Source organism: Heteronotia binoei, chromosome 1 (assembly GCF_032191835.1).
Source record: "Heteronotia binoei isolate CCM8104 ecotype False Entrance Well chromosome 1, APGP_CSIRO_Hbin_v1, whole genome shotgun sequence".
NCBI lineage: Eukaryota > Metazoa > Chordata > Lepidosauria > Squamata > Gekkonidae > Heteronotia > Heteronotia binoei.
In genome coordinates, this window is record NC_083223.1 from 10,631,925 (window position 1) to 10,657,370 (window position 25,446).

A 25,446-nucleotide genomic window follows, 5' to 3' on the forward strand; every position below is an offset into this window, starting at 1 on the left:
CAGGAGGTCAGTGGGGCCAGGACACTAGAAGCCCGCCCACTGTTGCTCCCACCCAAGCATTAAGAATACAGAGCACCACTGCCCCAGTCAGAGAGTTCTGTCTATACCCTGGTTCGAGCAGATGACACATTTTACAATTCAGAGGCACTCCTTTAGATCTACTATTGTTAAAGAATTGGTAGCTTGTGGACTTGTCCCAAGATCACACCACCTTAGTTTGTTCTAGAGCAGGGGTGGCCAGACTTACTTAAAGTTAGAGCCACAAGACATGAACATCAGATGTTTGAGACCAGGCAGGAGGGAGGAAAGGAAGGAAGGAGGGAAGGAAGGGAGGGAGGGAGGGAGGAAGGGAGGGAGGAAGGAAGGAAGGGAGGGAGAGAGGGAGCGAGGGGGGAGAGAGGGAGGAAGGAAGGAAAGGAGGGAGGGAGGGAGAAGGGAAGGAAGGAAGGAAGGAAGGAAGGAAGGAAGGAAGGAAGGAAGGAAGGGAGGGAGGGAGGGAGGGAGGGAGGGAAGAGGGAAGGAAAAGAGGGAGGGAGGAGGGGGAGGGAGGGAGGAAGGAAGGGAGGGGGGAGGAAGGAAGGGATGGAGGAAGGGAGGAGGGAAGGAAGGGAGGGAGGAAGGAAGGAAGGCATCTAGAAAGCCATTTTAAATGCATTATCCAAGTCAGCCAATGGAGTGATGGGGGCTTTGAGAGCCACACAATATGTGCGAAAGGGTCACATGCATTCTCCCGAGCCACAGTTTGGCCACCCCTGTTCTAGAGCAAGATTCTTCTAAAGACTGCTGTACACGACAGTTCCATCACTCTTCGTTTGTTCCAGCCCTTGCTCCCTCTGGCATCCATGGAGTCCAAAATATCACAGCCGGCATTGCAAACTTTTATTCGCAGAGGAAGTCGGTGACCTGGAAGAGACAGACATTAGAAAGGGTTAACAAAATGTATTCGCTTGGAAACTATAGCAGCTTTGGAATTCTGACACTGCGTGGTGGGTGCTGCCACAAAATGGCTGCCACAGGAGAAGATGATATTAGATTTATATCTCGCTCTGAGAATCTCAGAGTCTCAGAGTAATCACAATTTCCTTTATCTTCCCTCGCCCCCACAACAGACACCATGTGAGGGCTCTCACAGCAGCTGCCCTTTCAAGGACAACTCCTGCGATAGCTATGGCTGACCCAAGGCCATTCCAGCAGGTGCAAGTGGAGGAGTGGGGAATCAAACCCGGTTCTCCCAGATAAGAGTCCGCGCACTTAACCACTACACCACACTGGCTCTTCAGCCACAAAATGGCTGCCACAGGAGGCGGAGCCAGCCACAAAATGGCTGCCACAGGAGGCGGAGCTGGCTATGAAATGGCTACTGCAGCTTGCCTCCATTGACCCAGTGAATGTCCTTGTGCTGTGCTGGCAGCTGCTACCAAGGTAACATTTTTAAGGATCTGCACAGCCAATCAAATTTCCGTGACCAATGAGAAGCCTAGCTTGGCAAAAGCTCCACCTGGCCCCACCCACTCCTTCAAGAAACATGGTGGGCACCAGAAAAGAAGTCCATTGGCATCATGGCACCCGCAGTCACCATGGTGACACCTGATGTACAACCATCATTGGAGCCTCATTCTCGCTGAAGTGGTTGGTAAGCATAGATGGGGGGTTCCATTGATTCAGGCTGCAGGTGAATGTTCTCTCCTCTACAAGGAAATCTCCTCCATATAGAAAGTTAGCTACCCTAAAACCCTTTCCCCTGATACCTGTCTCATAAGGTTGCCAGCCTCCAGGCAGGAACTGGAGACCTCTGGTAATTATAATTGATTTCCAGTCTACCAGTTCCCATGGAGAAAAATGGTGGCTTTGAAGGGCAGACTTTGTGGCATTATACCCTGCTGAGGACGCCCCCCCCTTCCCTAACTCCCCCTTCCCAGGCCCCACCACGAGGCCTTCATAAGAACATCAGAAGAGCCCTGCTGGGTCAGACCAGTGAGAGTACATCTAGTCCAGCATCCTCTCTGACACAGTGGCCAACCAGTTCCTCTGGAGGGACAACACCAGGGCAGAGAGGCCGAGGCCTTCATAGGAACATAAGAAGAGGCCTGATGGGTCAGACCAGGGAGGGTCCATCTGGTCCAGCATCCTCTCTCACACAATGGCCAACCAGTTCCTCTGGAGGGCCAACGACAGGGCAGAGAGGCCGAGGCCTTGATAAGAACATCAGAAAAGCCCTGCTGGATCAGACAAATGTTCCATCTAGTCCAGCATCCTGTCTCACACAGTGGCCAACCAGTCCCTCTGGAGGGTCAACAACAGGGCAGAGAGGCTGAGGCCTTCATAGGAACATCAGAAGAGCCCTGCTGGATCAGACCAGTGAGGGTCCATCTAGTCCAGCATCCTGCCTCACACAGTGGCTAACCAGTTCCTCTGGAGGGCCAACACCAGGGCAGAGAGGCCGAGGCCTTCATAGGAACATAAGAAGAGGCCTGATGGGTCAGACCAGGGAGGGTCCATCTGGTCCAGCATCCTCTCTTTCACAATGGCCAACCAGTTCCTCTGGAGGGCCAACGACAGGGCAGAGAGGCCGAGGCCTTCATAGGAACATAAGAAGAGGCCTGATGGGTCAGACCAGTGAGGGTCCATCTAGTCCAGCCTCCTGCCTCACACAGTGGCCAGCCACTTCCTCTGGAGGGCCAACGACAGGGCAGAGAGGCCGAGGCCTTGATAAGAACATCAGAAGAGCCCTGCTGGATCAGACAAATGTTCCATCTAGTCCAGCATCCTGCCTCACACAGTGGCCAACCAGTCCCTCTGGAGGGTCAACAACAGGGCAGAGAGGCTGAGGCCTTCATAGGAACATCAGAAGAGCCCTGCTGGATCAGACCAGTGAGGGTCCATCTAGTCCAGCATCCTGCCTCACACAGTGGCTAACCAGTTCCTCTGGAGGGACAACACCAGGGCAGAGAGGCCGAGGCCTTCATAGCAACATAAGAAGAGGCCTGATGGGTCAGACCAGGGAGGGTCCATCTGGTCCAGCATCCTCTCTTTCACAATGGCCAACCAGTTCCTCTGGAGGGCCAACGACAGGGCAGAGAGGCCGAGGCCTTCATAGGAACATAAGAAGAGGCCTGCTGGGTCAGACCAGTGAGGGTCCATCTGGTCCAGCATCCTCTCTCACACAATGGCCAACCAGTTCCTCTGGAGGGCCAACGACAGGGCAGAGAGGCCGAGGCCTTCATAGGAACATAAGAAGAGGCCTGCTGGGTCAGACCAGTGAGGGTCCATCTGGTCCAGCATCCTCTCTCACACAATGGCCAATCAGTTCCTCTGGAGGGCCAACGACAGGGCAGAGAGGCCGAGGCCTTGATAAGAACATCAGAAAAGCCCTGCTGGATCAGACAAATGTTCCATCTAGTCCAGCATCTTGCCTCACACAGTGGCCAACCAGTCCCTCTGGAGGGCCAACAACAGGGCAGAGAGGCCGAGGCCTTCATAGGAACATCAGAAGAGCCCTGCTGGATCAGACCAGTGAGGGTCCATCTAGTCCAGCATCCTGCCTCACACAGTGGCTAACCAGTTCCTCTGGAGGGCCAACACCAGGGCAGAGAGGCCGAGGCCTTCATAGGAACATCAGAAGAGCCCTGCTGGATCAGACCAGTGAGGGTCCATCTAGTCCAGCATCCTGCCTCACACAGTGGCTAACCAGTTCCTCTGGAGGGCCACCACCAGGGCAGAGAGGCCGAGGCCTTCATAGGAACATAAGAAGAGGCCTGATGGGTCAGACCAGTGAGGGTCCAACTGATACCCAGGAAGACACCCCTGTACTTATTCCCAAGCCATGCACCCCTGGAATGTGATATTGCCATGTAACCCTAGAATATTAATTGGATACAGCAATGCCCATTTGAATTGGAATGGTCTTTCTTGCACATAAGGGAGACAAATCCAGTTCCTTCTTGACCCAAAGCAGGTCTGTAATGTGATTCTGGTTCACAAGCCAGAACAACATGATGCCAGCTAAAAGGTTGAGAAGCGTCCATCTTTCTGCTCCTGGGAGTGAAAAAGTTTCAGGCTCAGAGAGACTGGTGGGCAGTGCCATAAAAATTCCTTCACTTTTGGCAACCTTTAAAAGTCCTGTTATCAAAGCATAAGGAACTAATAATGACCCAAGAAACCTCCAACACAAATAAATGGCTTGTATCTGGTAATCCTCAGGACAAGATGGCAGAAACACGAGGTTAGAGGCCAAGCACTCCTTTTGTTGTGAATGTGTGTTATAACCTGTAAACTGATCTCACAATTCTGACTTTTAACAAAGTTTCTATTTTTCTTTAATTAATTGCTAAGGCCATCAAAGTCATTCAGTCCCCTGACCACTTGATGGATGCCCATCCATGTTTGACACTAAGAGAGAAATCTATCACTTTTGGGGAGCTTCAAAGGAACCAGTTTTGGGAAAAACAAGGCCATAAAGTCATTTGGCCAGTGTAATTAAAATGCCTATGTTGGGGTATGGATCTATGATACGAATGGTCTCTGATTGGATAGTACACATATGACACCCCGACTTTCCATTGGTGTGACACTCTGCCCCCTCATTGGGTAGTGGAATTGAGTGATGTGACGTAATTTACCCTAGAAAACAGACAACCCAACCTGTCAGGTTTAGGGTTCGTGGATGCTGGTTGCAGAAGAAGAAAAAGAAAGGGAAAAAGGGAATCCCTTCATCCTCTCCTTCCTCCACCCCCTTCCTACCCTCACCCCCCCTTCCTCTCAAGAGAAATCTCCCTCCAGAATCCTTGCATTTCCTCTGACTGAGTCTACCCTGCAAAGATCTAGGTATTGTATCACCCTCCCCCATCCTGCTTATTCAGCTAACCTCTTGTATTCCTCTTGTATGCTTGAAATTGTTTGATTGAGATGTAACTATTTGAAACCTATGCTATAATAAAATCCATTATTAACCAAAGGATCTTCAGTGGTCTATCTCCGTAGACAAAGACATAGATCCCATACACCTCACCTCTCGTAGGCCTACCATTTTGAGCTAAGAAATATTAATATTCCCCAATAAAAGGTTGTTTGAGGTGTAACAAAAGTGGTGGAGAATGCAGCGGGCATGTCCTGTACTTTTGGGAACTGTGAGCTAAGCCTCAAAAGTGCTGGAGAATGTGATTGGCATGTCCTCTACTTTTTGGGAGCTGTGAGCCAAGCCTCAGAACCTAAATTTACAGATTTAGAGAAAAGACCCTGAAAAATCCTGGTTAAGTGCGTGTGTGAGATTCTGTGTGCTTGAAAACTACCGGTGGGGATCAGCTTTCTCTTTTTTCTCTCTACGGTGGAGTGTCAGTCAGCCGCACCGATTGGGCCATGAGATTCCGTGCAAACGGCCATGAGCTTTAGTCGAACGCAAGGGGTTGACACTCGCTGAGGTCCTTGGGAATCAGTGCCCAGCATGGGCCTCCCTGTTTGTTATTTTGCCCAGGGCTATCTGGTTGGGTTCTCATAGGCTAGGGAAAAGTCTCACCTGTGTGCAAAATCCCCTTTCTCAGGCAGAATGCTGTCCCTTTAAGGAGCAGCTCAAGAGAGAGCCAGCAGTTTTACCCTTAATGAGCAGCTCTGATTAAGCCAACAGAGACATCATGTTCAACAAAAAGGACCCCTCAGACAAAAAGGAGCCCTCTTCCCCATCCCAAACAATGTTTAAACCCAAAGAGAAGTTAGGCAAACTTCAGAAGTGGCTTATCAAACAAGGAGAGAACCCATGGAAGGGAGGTGTGTTTAAAGGGCCAGATCCACGCACCACTCTGAAAAATGCCTTTCAAGATTTCTGTGAAGGGTTTAAGCCCCGTTCATCCTCTAAAGACAAGTATGCTGCTTGGGGTCTATGGTCAGCACTGGGAGACTGTGCTGAATATGCAAATGAGATGCAGGCTAGTTATGAGGAAGCTGCAGGAAAATTGGCAAAACTAGAAAAGGAATTGGCTGAGAGAACAGAAACAATGCAGAGAGACTCCAGAGAGAAATTACAACAGCTAGAACAGGAATTGACAGAAAAATTGAACACTCTAAAACAGGAATCTGAGGAGAAACTAGAGGCTACTGAAAGATCCTACATAGAACAGATAGACACACTACAATATGAGGCACACAACAGATGGGTCTCCCTTGACACAGAGTTACGTGAAAAATTAGAATTAAAGGAGACAGAGATAGAGAACTTGCGTGCTGAGAAATATGACCTATTTGTTGACAAGCAGGCTTATGCCTCCTCTTCTTTAGACGCTCAGCAAAAACTTAAGGATGCTTTGACCCGTGCTAGTGCAGCAGAGCAAAGGGCTGCAGACTTAGAAAAACAGCTCACAGAAACTCAGCATGCAGCCAAATTTTTAGTAGAGCACCAGTCTGCACAAAAACTTGAGTCTTCACATGACGCCTGCAGGAAAGAAATACACTCCCTCACACGCAAATTAGGACTACAGAAGGCCTTGATTGCCTCTGTACATCCAGGCACTATTGTAGACATGGATTTCTCTGAGCTAGAGCCTGACAGTCAACAGGAAGATGCTAAGCCCCCACCCCCTCCTTACAACCCAGACTGGCCACCACTTAGACCAACTAGGCCTGCACCTGCCCCACCCCCAGTCACCAGTAAGCCAGTCAGCACTCAGGCTGACACAGACCCTATTTCAGAGCAAATCCCTGAGCCAGCTCCTGTCCAACCCGTAACTACAAGAACAGTTTCCACCCGAAGCGCAGGAGGGAGACTGAATGTTCAGGAGGTCAGTGAAAAGGTACCCTGGAAGCCGCAGGAGGCAAAGGCTATTGCTGACCAAATTGGTCCCCTTACTAGGGAGACTGGGACTGCCTGGTTCACTGCCATCCAGAACACCTACCCAAATGCTATAGGAGAAGACCTTTCTCAGCTAGCAAGGCTCTGTACAAATGGAATAGATGGCCCCACCATTGAATCTGGTATAGCCACACGCCATCTCTCAGCTCTTAGAAACCAGCTTGACTGGATGAGAGAGGTTGCAAAATTGCTCTGGCCCGGACGCCCACTTGAACACCTGTACATCACAGAAACTCAAGGCCCAGGGGAAAACCCAGAAGCATATGTAGATAGGAAAAAGCTTTTAGCCATGCTAGCAAGGAGAGTTCAAAGCCTACATGGAACCTATGAATTTGATGATGCAGACTTTAAAACAACACTTGTTGCAGGACTAAATACCCAGACAAAAACCATCATTGGTCTACTGGATCCCATTGCAGTTCCTTGGGACACATTAGCAGCCAGAATTAGGCAGGCTACTGACTATCTGAGAGAGACAGGAGGCCTGAAACTGCAAAACCGTTCCAATCGTAAAAATCAGGAGCCCAAAACCTCAGAGCCAATTCAGGTAGTCACATATGCTAACAATGGCCCTCATTCACAATACAGGAATGAGACAAACAGCCGACCTAATGCGCCTCAGCCCCCTCCACGCAGCTGGAATAGGGACAGGGCAGGCAACAATGGATACGGACATGACCCTGCTAGAGCTGCCCCACCCCAGAATTTTTACCCAGCTCCCCCTCCTAGACAGAATCCCCCTTCAGCTCCAGCACAAATGACACAAGGACTTGCTCAGGGACCGCCACACAGTCAGGCACCCCAGCATCTCCCACAAGAAACACTGAGAAAGGCTGTTTGGAACCAGCTCAGAGACACAGGAGCTGATATGTCTTACTATGACAAGCAACCCTTGCAAGTGCTCCTTGCAGGCCTTCTGAATTCTATGCCCCCTGCTGCTATGCAAAATCAAGCTACACTCATGCCTGCCGCTACACAAAGCCAGCCTTTACACAGTCAGCTTGCTCAGAGCCAACCTGCACACTCGAGGCCCACAACCCCACCCCAAGCACAGAATTCAAATCCTTTCCATGCCCCTCAAGAACATCGCCCCCAGAGTGTCCCAAGGATAGCAACAGTTTCAGAGTCACGTGTTTGCCATGACCAACGTCCAGGGCCTAGCCACCAGCAATAGGGCTGCCCGAGGTCCTTGCCTTTACCCCAGGAAGTCATAGCTAGATTAGCCCCTGATGAATGGGGAAGGCCAACCGTTAAGGCAGGTGTTGGGACCTCAGGGAAAGAGTTACCTGCCACACTTTTAGTTGACACTGGAGCTTCACTGAATGTGCTGCACCCAGAATTGGCTGCCTGTGGAACACAAACTAACAAGGCCACAATTTTGGAAGGCTTTGCAGGAGGGTCCCACAGGACCAAGATCTGGGAAGACATACCCCTGACAGTAGGAACGCTCAGGACTATAATTGCAGCTTGTGAGAATCTCAGGGAGGATGCAGGAATTTTAGGAATGCCCTTTCTCAGAGGACAGAGCATTACAGTCGATTTGGCCAATGGTTTCTTATGGCAAGTTCAGAATGGACCTGAAATAATATCTGCTATCCATAGATGTGCTGCTCTAAAGGCTCCCTTACCCCTAGCCCCAAGTGTAGGCGACCCTTGGGTGGAAGAGTTTCCTGAAGTCTGGGTCACAGACAAAGTAGAGTGTGGGACCGTTAAAGGTGCCTGTGTTCTCATTGAAGGGAAAGACCCACCCCCTCAGAAGCAGTATAGGTATCCTAAAGAAGCAGAAATAGGGATAGGGAAAACTATTGAAGGTCTTTTGCAATGGGATGTAATTACACCCATGCAGTCCATCTGCAACGCGCCCCTATGGCCAGTCCTCAAGGCAGACGGAGTAACCTGGAGACTAACTGTGGATTTTCGAGCTCTTAATGCAGTCACACCTCCTGTGGCTCCAGTGGTGGCTAAATACAATGAAATCTTGACAGCCATTGCTGCAGGGGCCAAATACTACAGTGTTTTGGACCTGGCCAACGCCTTTCACTCAATTAAACTACATGAATCCTGCTGGTATAAATTTGCCTTCACATTCCGAGGTCAGCAGTATGCTTTCAAAAGGACCCCCCAGGGTTTCCACTCTAGCCCCAGCATTTGCCATGCACACGTGGTTCAAATGTGGGACAAATTGAGCCCTGCATCTCGCCCCCATGTTGTTTCGTACGTTGACGATATTCTCGTGTATTCTGACACGGAAGAGAGAACACGTGAAATCACAAGGGAGGTCTTAAACCTCATTAGAGAGACAGGCTTCAAGGCAAACCGAGAGAAAGCCCAATTGGTCAAAACCGAAGTGAAATACCTTGGCCTCTCCTTAGGAACTGATGGACGCACCCCAGACTCTCAGAGGGTAGAAGTTGTTTCTAAACTCCCAGCCCCCACTGACCCCCCTACTCTGAGAGCACTTCTGGGAACATTCAACTTCTCTAGGGATTTCATTGAATCATTTGCAGACAAGGCACGTCCCTTATATGCACTCTTAAAGAAAGGAGTTCGCTGGAACTGGGGACCTGAGCAACAGAAAGCTTTTGCAGAGCTCAAACGTAGTTTGATTCAAGCCCCAGCGCTTGCACACCCAGACATGACTAAGCCTTTCTACATACAGCTAGCCACTTCAGACGAAAGCATAGGGGCCACTCTCTTACAACAGCAAACAGGCTCTCTAAGAGTCATTGCCTATGGCTCTAGGAACCTCACCCCTGTAGAAGCCAGATTCAGCCCCTGTGAGAAGAATTGCCTAGCCCTCGTTTGGAGCCTCACACACTGGGAATTCATTATAGGAGGTGCAAAAGTCATAGTTCAAACCACACACACACCTCTCAAATACATCCTTTCAGGGAAAGTGCAAGATGGTCAGGTCTCCAATGCAAGGATTGCTAAATGGACACTAAAACTGGTAGGCAGAGGAGTAGACTACAAGAAAGAGCAAACTGAATCTCCTGCCCCTTATGGCCTCATAGTTTCAGGGGAACAGCATGAATGCCCCCTCCCTCAGATGAATCACTCTCAGTGGCCCGTTATATGGGGAGAGTCTCTAGCAGAAGCACAGCAGCAAGGCTTTGTGTGCTGGTTCTGCGATGGCTCCTCCTTCCATGTAAATGGTTCCCCCAAGACAGGCTATGCTGCAATCAGAGTACATGATTCTTATGTTCTAAAGGGCATAGCACGTCCACATTCTAGCCAGGCAGCAGAGGTAGCAGCCCTCCGTGCCATCCTGGAATTTGAACCCTCAGATTGCCCCCTGGCTATATATACAGATTCAGATTGGACAGCAAAAGCTGCAACTGTATGGCTGCCAGTATGGTTAGCAAATGAGTTCAAATCCTCAGAGGGGAAGCCCATCTCACACAGAGACAAATGGATCCATGTTGCTGCACTAATTCAGAGCAGGCAAGCTGCAACCTGGGTCACACATGTCAAAGGCCATCAGAAAAATAATTCAGACACAAGCATATGGAACAACCGAGTGGATGCACTAGCTAAAGAAGCTGCCCTGGAGGACCAGGACCCAGCAAACCCAGAGCCTAGTCCCCAACCTCTACACCCAGTTACAACCAGACAAAAAGCAGCACTCCCTGCTCCCCTCTTAGACTTATCTACTCTCCAGGAGGGAGATGAGCAAATCCAAAGCCTAGCCACTGTAGGAAAAGACCCCACAGGCAGATATACCATTGAGAAACTAGAAGGAGTCTACTGGGCTGTGGATCAGAACCGCAACAGGCACTGGATAGTCCCTGTAGAAGTCAGAAGTGATTTAATTCAACTTGCCCATGAACAAGGACACAGAGGAAGAGAGCTCACCCTAGAAAGAGTTAAAGACACAGGGTGGTGGCCAAACATGAGACAGGACATCGAGCAATGGGTAGACAACTGCCTAGCCTGTGCAATGGTTAACGCAGACAACACAGGAGCCAAAGCACCCATACAACACCAGAGAATAGAGGGTCCTTGGGCACGGATTCAGATTGACTTCATAGGCCCCCTCCCTCTCACATCCCGTGGCAACCGGCATTGTCTGACAATAATTGATCCCTTCAGCAAGTGGGTAGAGGCATTTCCCTGCAGAAATAACACAGCAGCAACTGCAGCCCGCCTTCTCTTTAATAATGTTTGGTCTAGGTGGGGCATAAGTCGTCAAATTGATAGTGATAGAGGCGGAGCCTTCATTGGTGACGTCACAAAGGAATTATGCAAAGCATTAGGCATACAGCAAAGATTTCATGTGGCTGGTCATCCCCAAAGTTCTGGAAATATAGAACGTACAAACAGAACGCTCAAGGAGGCTCTGTGCAAAATGGTTAAGTCCTCTGGCAGGGACTGGGATGAAAAGCTCCCCATCATCCTCATGGCCCTTAGAGGTACTAAAGCTGTTCATGGTTTCTCACCACATCAAGTGATGACTGGCAGAAAAATGCTTTTCCCAGAGGCTTTTTGGTTAGATACAAGCCTCCCATCAGACTTGGAACCAGTTGTAATAAGTGATGCATGGGTAAGGTCCCTGATCACTGAAATCTCTGCCATTCATAAAAAGGTTGCCCTGCAGTTAGGAATAGCCCGTCAAGCAATGGATAAAAGACTGGGATGGGTACGAAACCCCAGACAATGGGAAGAGGGTCAACTTGTAATGTACAGAAAGTTTTCTGAAAAAGAGCATGCCCTCACTGCCAAATGGAAGGGACCAGTCCCAATCACAAAGAGGATCAGCCCTGCTGTGTACCAAGTTGCCATCCCCAAGTCTGGAAGTACCTGGCTCAAGTTCTTCCACTGCTCTCAGTTGAAAGAGTGGAAAGGGAAGCCCCCTGACGCTGTGGCCAACTCTGCTCCAACTTCTCCCCAGCAGAATTCTGAAAAGCAACCCCCAGATAAACCTGGAAAAGCCTCCTCTATAAAGATCAGACAGATCTCGCTGAATTATGCTCCTACACCTGCTCTGATTGATCTGGCTGAGACTATTGTGGCTCTCTGAGGCTACAAGCATTGAGCTACTATGTAATATAGGAAACTTGACCCTGCACCCCAGCAGCAAGCAAGGGGGGGGCAAGCATCTGCTATTTGTATATATGTTTCTTTCTTGATCTTCAGCTAGAAGTACTATGCAACTAGGCATAACCCTTTTCCCTTACAGAATACACTCTCCTCCAAGGATTGCACTTCAGGACCAGGTTGTTTTTCTTTTTAAATTTTTAAATATTGTAATGCATCCCATAGTGATAATCCTTGCCATACAAGCTGGCATGGTAGTCTTTTTAATTTATCTGGTATGTTGGTTAAGGCGTCAATTCAATAGACTAGAAGCCTTGGCAAACTCAATCAAATATAGTCGCTCAGAAGAATATGAATGCATTACAATTTTCACAAAAATATCTATATATGCATATATGTAGGCATATGTGCATATATATCTAAGAACAAACAGAAATTTTTTTAAAGAATTTTTTTTTAAAAAAAATGCCAACCTCCAGGGCAAACCTGGAGATCTCCAGCCGAGACCTGGAGACATGCAAATGAAGTCTGGATTTGTGTTTAATGATAGCAGCCGATGAAAGTATTCAAAACTCAAAAGAGAAAAACCAAAAAAACCTCTGAGCATTTCCTTTTAGCAAAGGATTGGCTCTAAGTGAAACTTTAGGATGCCAGCTCCAGCCTGGAGGTTCCAAATATTTGGAGACTGCATTTGCCTTATTTTTCTTTAAGCCCTTTCTCCAAAGAGACATGGTACTTAAGCTCCAGGCATAAGATATAATTTTGGAAGTAATCTCCAGGTTCCAACTGGAGACTGGCAACCTTAACAAGAGCAGCCATATTTTCCCCCCTTTTCAGAAATCCCACATGTTCTCCCCCTCCCCACTTTTTTTTCTTCTACAGTCTCTCCTTCGCATGCTTGGCAGGAGCTACAAGCAACTGCCACACCTACCCGTTTCTCTCCCCTCATCACTAACAACTCTGCTCTGCACTTGCACGCCAGCCCTGCAAGGCAGACCAGGTACAAACAGCACGTTTGTGCAATGAGAACAGAGAAACAGTCCAAAAAGCCTTAATGCCAAGGCAAACAGACAAACAGCATTATTTTGAAAACCCCAGCCAGACTTTTTTTTACAAAACTTTCCCCACAGAAAAACTTTTTAAAATTAAAACAAAGACCAGTGACCATGTGGTCAGCACAGAGATATACCTTAGACAAAGGAAAGGCAAAGAACTACAAGCAGTTTTTTCTTCCTCTCTCCCTTAAGTACAGAAAAAACTAGGGGGGGAAGTCAGTGATTTTTGAATAAGAATCTAGTACTGTGGAGTGGAAGTCAGAGATTTTTGAATAGATTTTTGAATGGATCCAGTTTTGAATGGAAGCCAGTGAGATTTTTTGAATAGATTTCTGAATGGATCCAATGAGTTTTGAACAGAATCTAGTATTTTTGAAAGGAAATTCTTTTTAACCCAAAGTGAGATTTTTTGAATAGATTTCTGAATGGATCCAATGAGTTTTGAACAGAATCTAGTATTTTTGAAAGGAAATTCTTTTTAACCCAAGTTTGAACAGAGTTTTTTTTTAAATGCCTTCCCTTTTAAATTAAGACCATTTTTTTTTTCTCTGCAAACAGCCAAAAGCAATTTTTATTCCCCTTGCTGGGAATTGGGAACTGCAGAATTTTTAAGCCTCTCATATGCTTCTACAGATTTCACAGCCAGGCAATGGCTGATACCAGCTTCCCTCTTCCCCCCTCCATTGCATGACGTTTATACTTACAAAAGAACCGGGTGTTTTGAAATTCTTATCTCCTTGTGGTCTCCTTTTTTTTTTCTGCTCCATGCAGGGAAAACAAATCCTTTGTTCAATAAGCAAATAAGGAAAAACAGACTGCTTTTTCTCTCTAGATCACAAAAAATCATAGAGAAAGACAAAGCCATCTCTTTTTCCAAAAATGAGAAAAGGAAAAAGTGCCCTGCAACCCACATTTTTGTATGGGGCAGGACTGACTTAAATTTAAAAGGAAAAACAGGAAATTTTACCAAAAAGTATACCAGCATTGCAGAGACGCATGTGCTCAGAGCCATCTTTCTTCCTCTGTCCTTTGAAGAAGAAGAGGAGCAGGAAATGGGTGGAGTCCCACTGGGACAATGAATTGCCTACTTGTGGCATGTAGCTAAAGGAATGCAACCTTTTGTTTTACAAATGGCCCTGAAGAAACAGAGGGCATTTTAACCTCATGTGCTATATCTTCCAGCTCATTTACATACACGCCAGCAGTAAAGATGACCCTGAAGACTTCAGTTTGCCCAAACAAAGGTGTGCAGCAAAAAAAAAAAAAAAAAAAAAAACCTGTCCCTTCGGAAATGATGGTTCCAGATACATCCCTGCTGCAAGAATACACGGGGAAGAATAACAGATTTCAAGATGTGCCTGTTAATTTTGTATATGCATAGACAAAGCCTACAAGAGGAAAATGTCAATGTAAATGTACCTATGTATCTGTTACTGAACCCCATTATGCTGTACTTGTCAGATTAAGAGTTAGATTAATATAGAATCCTATGTTCTTTCCCCCTCCCCCTCAAGAAAATGATATTCTATGTTTGTCTTTGATAAGAATATTTTAACCATGAGTTAATAACTGCCTGTTTGGTAGCTTAGAAACATTGAGCATATATTTTGAACATTTTTTTTCTTTGTGTGTAACTATGCAACTTTTGATATCCTATTAATTAGCAATATAAGTTTAGTTACTGTTTTGTACTTCATTTATATTAGAACTTATGATTAGCTATTAAGTGACCTTATATATATGCATAGTATAGTATAGAAGGAGGATTGGTTTTGGTAAAAATGTATACTCTCACTTTTATAAGGCAAGAAACTGTCTTCCCCCTAAGCACCTATCCAAATATGGTTTTGACTCCCATGTTCTTTGTACATGCAACCTCAGAGGCTCAGTGTTCATTATCAGAAACATATATGCACACCCCACGAATTCAGCTTAACCCACTAAAGGTTCCAGTTAATTTTTGAACTGGCCTGCAGTTTTTTTATTATTATTTTTACCTTTTTAATTGGCTGCAAAATTTTAAAGCTCCCCTAATTTTTTTTGTTCTCAATCATATTTAATGGCCTGACATTTCTTTCTCTTTCTATATCTGTGTGAATGGTTGTACCTTGGTGTGAAAAAGAAGTCTCACTGAGAGTTCGCCTCCATTTTCAAGGGGGGGACTGATACCCAGGAAGACACCCCTGTACTTATTCCCAAGCCATGCACCCCTGGAATGTGATATTGCCATGTAACCCTAGAATATTAATTGGATACAGCAATGCCCATTTGAATTGGAATGGTCTTTCTTGCACATAAGGGAGACAAATCCAGTTCCTTCTTGACCCAAAGCAGGTCTGTAATGTGATTCTGGTTCACAAGCCAGAACAACATGATGCCAGCTAAAAGGTTGAGAAGCGTCCATCTTTCTGCTCCTGGGAGTGAAAAAGTTTCAGGCTCAGAGAGACTGGTGGGCAGTGCCATAAAAATTCCTTCACTTTTGGCAACCTTTAAAAGTCCTGTTATCAAAGCATAAGGAACTAATAATGACCCAAGAAACCTCCAACACAAATAAATGGCTTGTATCTGGTAATCCTCAGGACAAGATGGCAGAAACACGAGGTTAGAGGCCAAGCACTCCTTTTGTTGTGAATGTGTGTTATAACCTGTAAACTGATCTCACAATTCTGACTTTTAACAAAGTTTCTATTTTTCTTTAATTAATTGCTAAGGCCATCAAAGTCATTCAGTCCCCTGACCACTTGATGGATGCCCATCCATGTTTGACACTAAGAGAGAAATCTATCACTTTTGGGGAGCTTCAAAGGAACCAGTTTTGGGAAAAACAAGGCCATAAAGTCATTTGGCCAGTGTAATTAAAATGCCTATGTTGGGGTATGGATCTATGATACGAATGGTCTCTGATTGGATAGTACACATATGACACCCCGACTTTCCATTGGTGTGACACTCTGCCCCCTCATTGGGTAGTGGAATTGAGTGATGTGACGTAATTTACCCTAGAAAACAGACAACCCAACCTGTCAGGTTTAGGGTTCGTGGATGCTGGTTGCAGAAGAAGAAAAAGAAAGGGAAAAAGGGAATCCCTTCATCCTCTCCTTCCTCCACCCCCTTCCTACCCTCACCCCCCCTTCCTCTCAAGAGAAATCTCCCTCCAGAATCCTTGCATTTCCTCTGACTGAGTCTACCCTGCAAAGATCTAGGTATTGTATCACCCTCCCCCATCCTGCTTATTCAGCTAACCTCTTGTATTCCTCTTGTATGCTTGAAATTGTTTGATTGAGATGTAACTATTTGAAACCTATGCTATAATAAAATCCATTATTAACCAAAGGATCTTCAGTGGTCTATCTCCGTAGACAAAGACATAGATCCCATACACCTCACCTCTCGTAGGCCTACCATTTTGAGCTAAGAAATATTAATATTCCCCAATAAAAGGTTGTTTGAGGTGTAACACATCTAGTCCAGCCTCCTGCCTCACACAGTGGCTAACCAGTTCCTCTGGAGGGCCAACACCAGGGCAGAGAGGCCGAGGCCTTCATAGGAACATCAGAAGAGCCCTGCTGGATCAGACCAGTGAGGGTCCATCTAGTCCAGCATCCTGCCTCACACAGTGGCTAACCAGTTCCTCTGGAGGGCCAACACCAGGGCAGAGAGGCCGAGGCCTTCATAGGAACATAAGAAGAGGCCTGATGGGTCAGACCAGTGAGGGTCCATCTAGTCCAGCCTCCTGCCTCACACAGTGGCTAACCAGTTCCTCTGGAGGGCCAACACCAGGGCAGAGAGGCCGAGGCCTTCATAGGAACATCAGAAGAGCCCTGCTGGATCAGACCAGTGAGGGTCCATCTAGTCCAGCATCCTGCCTCACACAGTGGCTAACCAGTTCCTCTGGAGGGCCAACACCAGGGCAGAGAGGCCGAGGCCTTCATAGGAACATCAGAAGAGCCCTGCTGGATCAGACCAGTGAGGGTCCATCTAGTCCAGCATCCTGCCTCACACAGTGGCTAACCAGTTCCTCTGGAGGGCCAACACCAGGGCAGAGAGGCCGAGGCCTTCATAGGAACATCAGAAGAGCCCTGCTGGATCAGACCAGGGAGGGTCCATCTAGTCCAGCCTCCTGCCTCACACAGTGGCTAACCAGTTCCTCTGGAGGGCCAACACCAGGGCAGGGAGGCCGAGGCCTTCATAGGAACATAAGAAGAGGCCTGCTGGGTCAGACCAGTGAGGGTCCATCTGGTCCAGCATCCTCTCTTTCACAATGGCCAACCAGTTCCTCTGGAGGGCCAACGACAGGGCAGAGAGGCCGAGGCCTTCATAGGAACATCAGAAGAGGCCTGCTGGGTCAGACCAGTGAGGGTCCATCTAGTCCAGCCTCCTGCCTCACACAATGGCCAACCAGTTCCTCTGGAGGGCCAACACCAGGGCAGAGAGGCCGAGGCCTTCATAGGAACATAAGAAGAGGCCTGCTGGGTCAGACCAGTGAGGGTCCATCTGGTCCAGCATCCTCTCTCACACAATGGCCAATCAGTTCCTCTGGAGGGCCAACGACAGGGCAGAGAGGCCGAGGCCTTGATAAGAACATCAGAAAAGCCCTGCTGGATCAGACAAATGTTCCATCTAGTCCAGCATCTTGCCTCACACAGTGGCCAACCAGTCCCTCTGGAGGGCCAACAACAGGGCAGAGAGGCCGAGGCCTTCATAGCAACATAAGAAGAGGCCTGATGGGTCAGACCAGGGAGGGTCCATCTGGTCCAGCATCCTCTCTTTCACAATGGCCAACCAGTTCCTCTGGAGGGCCAACACCAGGGCAGGGAGGCCGAGGCCTTCATAGGAACATAAGAAGAGGCCTGCTGGGTCAGACCAGTGAGGGTCCATCTGGTCCAGCATCCTCTCTTTCACAATGGCCAACCAGTTCCTCTGGAGGGCCAACGACAGGGCAGAGAGGCCGAGGCCTTCATAGGAACATCAGAAGAGGCCTGCTGGGTCAGACCAGTGAGGGTCCATCTAGTCCAGCCTCCTGCCTCACACAATGGCCAACCAGTTCCTCTGGAGGGCCAACGACAGAATGAGACCGAGGGGAGAGGAGAGACCTCAGCATAGTGCAATGCCATAGAGCCCACCCTTCAGAGCAGCCATTTTCTCCAGGCGAGCTGATTTCTGTCGCCTGGAGATCAGTTGTCATAGCGGGAGATCTCCAGCCACCACCTGGTAACGCTACTAGACACAGGCCTGACAAGATTGATCACCTCAGTGATAAGCAGGTGAGTTACACATGTGGGGAATGTAGGCTTGCCAATCCACAGGCGGGGCAGGGAATTCCCCAGTTTGGAGGCCCTTCCCCCACTTCAGGGTCATCAGAAAGTGGGGGGGGGGGGAGAGGAAATATTTGCTGGGCACTCCATTAGTCCCTGTGGATATCGATTCTCATAGGGTGTAATGGAGAATTGATCTGCAGGTATCTGGGGCTCGGGGGGAGGCTTTTTTGAGGTAGAGGAACCAAATTTACAGCATAGTATCCAGTCCCCCTCCTCAAAACACCCTCCAAGTTTCAAAAAAATTGGACTAGGGGGTCCAATTCTATGAGCCCCCAAAGAAGGTGCCCCTACCCTTCATTATTTCCAACGGAGGGAAGGAATTTAAAAGGAGCATGGTCCCTTTAAATCTGATGGCCAGAACTCCCTTGGGAGTTCAAATTGTGCTTGTCACACCCTTTCTCCTGGCTTCACCCATCAAGTCCCCAGATAGTTCTTGAATGGCAGTATGGCAGTGTGGCTTCCAGTACAAGTGAAGTTCTTTGAATACACCTCTACTTCTCGAAGGGGAGAGGCAGGGGTGGAATTCTAGCAGGAGCTCCTTTGCATATTAGGCCACACACCCCTGATGTAGCCAATCCTCCAAGAGGTTACAAAAAAAGAGCCTTGTAAGCTCTCAGAGGATTGGCTACATCAGGGGGTGTGGCCTAATATGCAAAGGAGCTCCTCCTAGAATTCCACCTCTGGAGAGAGGCACCCGAGAGGGCAGATGCTAAGAATGTGGTGTGTAGTCCAGCCCGGGGTGTGTGCGTGGGGGGGGGGCAGAACAGCGGCTAGCGACAGGAAGTCGGGTTGCCAACAAGCACAGGGGACTCCTTGTGCTCAGAAGAGAGCGCCTTTCAGGACGCAGCAGGCCGGAGCCAAGCAAAACTTGGCAGAGGTTGATTCCATAACATCCGTGAAGCAACAAAATTAAGTCTGAGTCCAGCGGCATCTTTAGAGCCAACCAAGTTTCATTCCGGGTGTAAGTGAGGACTGAGTGACTGAGCATGTGTAGATAACGTTGGGCTCGCTCGGCTGATCTCCTAGACTTGCAGCAGAGAATTATAAATAATCACACAAAACTTTCAGCAATAAAGAATATTGTGCCGCAGCCGGCAGGAGCTCTATAGCTCCTTCGTTTCCTGCCAATAGGCTTTTAATTCCATCATACCGCATAGATTGCAAACGGTTGTCCAGCGAAAGGAAAGGAAAGGCAAACTTAGAAACCCAAACGCCTCTCACAGTCAGCTCTCCTGTTCTGTAGCGTCTGTTTTTATGGTATTGTTTAAACTCTGTTTTATTGTCGTGAGCCGCCCTGAGCCCGCTTGAGGGATAGGGTGGGGTCTAAATCTTTAAATTAAATTAAATTACTGGCCAGGGTTTAATGGAAGACTTATCTGAAGATTTCACAGAGGGCAATTCCCAGGGGAATATAAATGCATGTAAATCCCATTAAAAAGGTGGGATAGAGATAGGGTTGCCAATCCCCAGGTTGGGGTCTGGGGATGCTCTGGTTTGGAGCCCCCCCCCCTGCTTCAGGGTCATCAGAAATATTCCCTATGGAGACCAATTTCCATAGGCCATAAAGGAGAATTGATCTGTGAGTGTCTGGGGCTCTGGGGGGGGCGGGGCGCTGTTCCTTGAGTTAGAGGCACCAAATTTGCAGCACAGCATCCGATGCCTCACCTCAAAATACCTTCCAAGTTTCAAAAAGATTGGACCAGGGGGCTCAATTCTAAGAGCCCCCAAAGAAGGTGCCCCTACCCTTCCTTATTTCCAATGGAGGGAAGGCATTTAAAAAGGTGTGCGGTCCCTTTAAATGTGACGGCCAGAATGCCCTTTGGAGTTCAATGATGCTTGTCACAACCTTGCTCCTGGCTCCGCCCCCAAAGTCCCCAGAGATTACTGACATTGGACCTGGCAACCCTATAAATAACTGATACGAGCTCTTTTATTTGGATGCTAATTTGCCGCTATTCACAGGTCTTACCAACTGCTTTAATCCAATTTTAGCTATACTGTGTCGCTCGGGTACTTATGCATCTGGATAGATTCAGCTGGGTTAGCCGTATTGGCCTGAAGCAGCAGAACAACATTCGAGTCCCGCGGCACCTTGAAGAGCAATACATTTTTATGCAAGGTCTAAGATTTTGTGTACGTGCACACTTCTTCACCCAAAGAGTGATTAACACGTGGAATTCACTGCCACAGGAGGTGACGGCGGCTGCAAGCATAGCCAGCTTCAAGAGGGGATTGGATAAACATCTGGAGCAGAGGTCCAACAGTGGCTATTAGCCACAGCGTATTGTTGGAACTCTCTGTCTGGGGCAGTGATGCTCTGTATTCTGGGTGCTTGGGAGGGGCAACAGTGGGAGGGTTCCTTGTGTCCTGGCCCCACTGATGGCCCTCCTGAAGGCACCTGGGGGTTTTTTGGCCACTGTATGACACAGATTGTTGGCCTGGATGGGCCACTGGCCTGATCTAACATGGCTTTTCTTATGTTCTTCTGCCTAGGGCAGTGATGCTCTGAATTCTTGGTGCCTGGAAGGGGCAACAGTGGGAGGGCTTCTAGTGTCCTGGCCCCACTTGTGGACCTCTTGATAGCACTTGGGGTTTTTGGCCACTGTATGACACAGAGTGTTGGACTGGATGGGCCATTGGCCTGATCCAACATGGCTTCTCTTATGTGACACAGAGTGTTGGACTGGATGGGCCATTGGCCTGATCCAACATGGCTTCTCTTATGTGACACAGAGTGTTGGACTGGATGGGCCGTTGGCCTGATCCAACATGGCTTCTCTTATGTTCTTATGTGACACAGAGTGCTGGACTGGATGGGCCATTGGCCTGATCCAACATGGCTTCTCTTATGTGACACAGAGTGTTGGACTGGATGGGCCATTGGCCTGATCCAACATGGCTTCTCTTATGTTCTTATGTGACACAGAGTGTTGGACTGGATGGGCCGTTGGCCTGATCCAACATGGCTTCTCTTATGTTCTTATGTGAGTGTTGGACTGGATGGGCCATTGGCCTGATCCAACATGGCTTCTCTTAAGTTCTTATGTTCTTCAGATACAGTAACTCCTATTAGCCCTTCCTGGCAACTAACTCCCCTCCTCTCTCTACTTATACATATGGACTAGTAACTTCCCTTTCATTGTATCTAAAGAAATGTGTGTGCACACAAAAGCTGATGCCCAGAAGAAAACTTTGGTGGTTTTAAAGGTGCCACTGGACTTTTTTCTGTTGCTTTCCAGTGAAGCCAGCGCATCTCTTTGGTAGCTGGTTAAGCCTCTTTGTTTAATTTTAGCCCATCGTTTCCCCCACTGCTACAGTTCTGGGATGAGAGGCCTCAAGAAGACACCAGCTTCCAGGGCCCCAATTCATCTCCTACCTTTGTAGGAATTGTCGTCTTTGCTTTCCGAAAGACTTGCTGCTCCATGACTAAACTCCTGGGGAAATAACCCACGGTGCCCATCTGGTCCTCGTATTCTTCTCTGTAAACCTGGCAAGCCGCAAAAAAAGCACAATCCAAGATTAAGCACGCCCCTTGTCAACAAGAGAGAAGAGGCTGAAAATGCTTTCTTACCCTCAATGATTGCTTTCCAGGGAATGGAAATTCTGCTCCCACCTTTGCTTCTTTTCCTTAAAACTGCTAACCAGGGAAGTTTTCCTGTCGATTTCTAACCTGTCCCTCTATCTTGGAAAGCGGAGCGATTTCAGATCCAAGGTATAAGGACAAATGGGCTGGCGTTCTAGCTATATCTGAAGAAGTGAGCAGTGACTCTCGAAAGCTCCTCCCGGTGCTGGATTAAACCCTGCAAAGGCCCCTAGGCAGTAGAAATCTTGGCGGCCCCCTCACAAATTATCTCAGACTCCGAGTGCCCGCCCTGCCACCCAGGGCCCCCACTGCAGTCTGCAGCCACCTTCTTAAAAGCTCCTTCTACTAAGCTGCGGGGGAGAGGCAGAGAGAGGCAAACTTGGCTATGACGCCAGCAGTAGCCGCACCAAGCAAGCTGGGCAAAGAGCGGCTCAGTTGCTGGCTGCGTGTGCAGGCTGGGAGGGCTGCAAGCAGGGGGGAAACTGGGGGGGGGGGGGAGCCAGCCCGGACCCTTAAAGGCATGGGAGCCCTTAGGCCAGTGCCTACTTTGCCTAATTGTTAATCCGGCTCTGGCTCCTCCTCTCCTGCCACCAATTTTGTTAGTCTTTAAACTGCTCCTGGACTCTTCATCTAACCAATGAAGAGGAGGAGGAGGAGGAGGAGGAGGAGGAGGAGGAGGAAGAAGAAGAAGAAGAAGAAGAAGAAGAAGAAGAAGAAGAAGAAGAAGAAGAAGAAGAAGAAGAAGAAGAAGAAGAAGAAGAAGAAGATGATGATGATATTGGATATATATTCCACCTTCCACGCCAACTCTCAGAGCGGCTCACAATCTGCTTTCCCTTCCTCCCCCACAGCAGACACCCTGTGAGACGGGTGAAGCTGAGAGAGCTCTCCTGGAAGCTGCCCTTTCAAGGACAACTCTGCCAGAGCCCTGGCTGACCCAAGGCCATTTCAGCAGCCGCAAGTGGAGGAGTGGGGAATCAAACCCGGTTCTCCCGCATAAGAGCTATGGCTGACCCAAGGCCATTTCAGCAGCCGCAAGTGGAGGAGTGGGGAATCAAACCCAGCTCTCCCAGATAAGAGTCCGCGCACTTCACCACTACACCGAACTGGAAAGGGATGCCCCATGCATGTCACTGGCCTTCCCAGAGTAGGGTTGCCCAGTCCAATTCAAGAAATATCTGGGGACTTTGGGGGTGGAGCCAGAAGACATTAGGGGTGGAACCAAGATCAAAGCTGTGACAAGCATAACTGAACTCCAAAGGGAGTTCTGGCCATCGCATTTAAAGGGACGGCACACCTTTTCAATGCCTTCCTTCCATAGGAAGTAATGAAGGATAGGGGCACCTTCTTTTGGGGCTCATAGAATTGGACCCCCTGGTTCAATCTTTTTGAAACTTGGGAGTATTTTGGGGAGAGGCACTAGATGCTATACTGAAAATTTGGTGCCTCTACCCCAAAAAACCTCCCTCAGAGCCCCAGATACCCGTGGATCAATTCTCCATGATTTTCTATGGGAATAAATCTCCATAGGGAATAATAGAGTTCCCAGAAGACATTTCCCTCCCCTCCCCCCACCTTCTGGTGACCCTGAAGTGGGGGAGGGCCTCCAAACCGGGGGATCCCCTGCCCCCACCTGGGGATTGGCAACCCTATCCCAGAGATGTGGGGCTGAGAATCTGCCCTCTGACTTTAAAAGGATATGAAGAATCCCAATTCCTTAACGCTGCAGTGACTGAACAATAAATAGCCAAGCAGAGACAGGATTGCGGTTTGTATACTGAAGAGCTTACATTTCCAAACCAGAATTCTCCAGCTTTTTTCTCTTTCACCAGCTTCGAATAAACATAGATCAGTTGCCCCTTTCGGATATTGATGAACCTGCAGTCTGGTGCATTGTAATCGTCTTCGGCTCTTGCAAGAGAAATGGCATCTGGGGCGGGGGGCAGAAAGTGAGACGGGTGGGTTTTTAAAAAGAAGGCAGACAAGGCAGGGAAGGAGATCCTTGTACATCTTGGGAAATGCCATGAGGCCTTATACAGGGGTCCTCAACGTGACGTGTGGGCACGACTGCACCGGTTGACACTCTTCCTGGTGCCCACCAAGTGCTTTTAAAATAGGGGTGTCGAACATGCAGCCCAGCAGCCGAATCAGGTCCCCGAGCTGTCATCTGCTTCCTTCTCCCTCCCTCTTGCTTCCTTCTGCATCACAGCTTGCTCTGCAAGGCTTGCTCAATCGCACAGGAGCTACAGAGCAAATCCTTTTTCTCCATTGGCTGAGACTCCTCCCTTGAGGAGGGAGGTGGAGCGTGCTTTGCCAGGCTCTCTCAGTCGCTCAGCAGAGCTTCTGAGCCAAGCCTCTCTTCCTTCTATTGGCTGAGGCTCCTTCCCCTCCTGGTCCCCTGGGGAAGGGAGGAAAGAGCCAGAGCTTCCTTTGCTCAGTTCCCTGGATCCCATGGGAGAAAAAGTTCCCTGGATTACAAGGGAGAAATACAAAGAAAGCACCTTTAAGACCAATGAGTGCTAATGTTTTAAGCATGTTTTATTTAAAGGTTTTTAAACAACAACAACAACCCAAACCTTTAATTGTGTTTGTCTGTGTCTTTTATAAAGTTTATATCTCTGCTACCTAATCTTAAATAGGAACACACATGGCCCAGCCCGACAAGGTCTCATTTATGTCAGATCTGGCCCTCATAATAAATGAGTTCGACATGACAACTTTGAAAGTGGGCAGGCTTAGATAAGCTGTTGCCAAGCAGGGCTTCTGGAGATTCGATTGGTTGTAGAGATTTTTAAAAACGTTGCTTCGGCAGCAGCTGTTACAGCACCAACGCTCTTCGCTGTGTGGCTGAAGGTAAGCGACGGCAGCCATTTTGTGGCTGGCTCCGCCTCTCGTGGCAGCCATTTTGCGGCTGCACCCGTCGCCCTGTGTCAGAACTCCAAAAGTGCCCACAGGCTCTAAAACGTTGTGGGCCGCTGGCAACCAATAAGCAAAACACTGAACTTTCTCGAGTACCACTCAACTCTCTCTAAAGCATAGTGCCTGAGATTGCGGCAACACATAAAATTCCTTTAAAAACTGTTCACTCTGGGATGTGGTAAGCTGAAGTGCTTTGCTGGATCCCTCAGAGAGATCCAGGCATTATCTTTATACGAAATGCGTGCCTGCCACAAAGAGATTTAAAAAAAAAAATAGACTTACATACACAGTCTTCATCCGCACACCGCTTCTTGCTGGAAAGTTTGCCCATAAAAATCCCGTCCGCGGTAGGAAAAGCAGATCCGAGGCAGAGCAGAAGGAAGAGCCGACGAATGGCGTGTGACATTTCCTTCCTCTGTCCTCTCTCACAAGCACCTCACTCAAATGAAAGGCAGATGGAGAAATGGCTCTTTTTTATGAAAACTCATCTGCGGGGGGTGGGGGGGGGAACATCTCTCTCCAACAGGGGGTGGAGAGGACGACATTCCATCTGTAGAAAGGTGCTAATGGACGCTTGCTTGTAAACAAGTCCTTCCAAAATAGCTCCATCTTCTGCACAAGGCTATTCATGCAAGAATCTTAAGATTGCATGGAGGAAATTTTGCCCAGGGATGAGTGTGTGTGTGGGGGGGGGGG

At 48.3% G+C, this 25,446-nt stretch overlaps 1 protein-coding gene across 1 annotated transcript; it reads right to left on the reverse strand.

Annotated features, from left to right (window-relative positions):
* Positions 1-864: 864 nt before the first annotated feature.
* OTOR (otoraplin) lies at positions 865-25,205 on the reverse strand. Its single transcript, XM_060230792.1, has 4 exons — positions 25,033-25,205; positions 23,622-23,761; positions 21,625-21,735; positions 865-903 (listed from the first exon to the last, which is right to left on the reverse strand). Exons 1-4 carry the CDS (start codon positions 25,154-25,156, stop codon positions 880-882), a joined length of 399 nt encoding a protein of 132 aa, XP_060086775.1. The 5' UTR covers positions 25,157-25,205; the 3' UTR covers positions 865-879.
* Positions 25,206-25,446: the final 241 nt, after the last annotated feature.

Coding starts and splice junctions, on each gene's coding strand:
- OTOR (XM_060230792.1), bottom strand. CDS start 25,156: ATGTCACACGCCATTCGTCGGCTCTTCCTTCTGCTCTGCCTCGGATCT. Junction 23,762..25,032: donor TGCGGATGAAGACTGTGTAT/GTAAGTCTATTT, acceptor CCCCCGCCCCAG/ATGCCATTTCTCTTGCAAGA. Junction 21,736..23,621: donor GAGAATTCTGGTTTGGAAAT/GTAAGCTCTTCA, acceptor GCGGCTTGCCAG/GTTTACAGAGAAGAATACGA.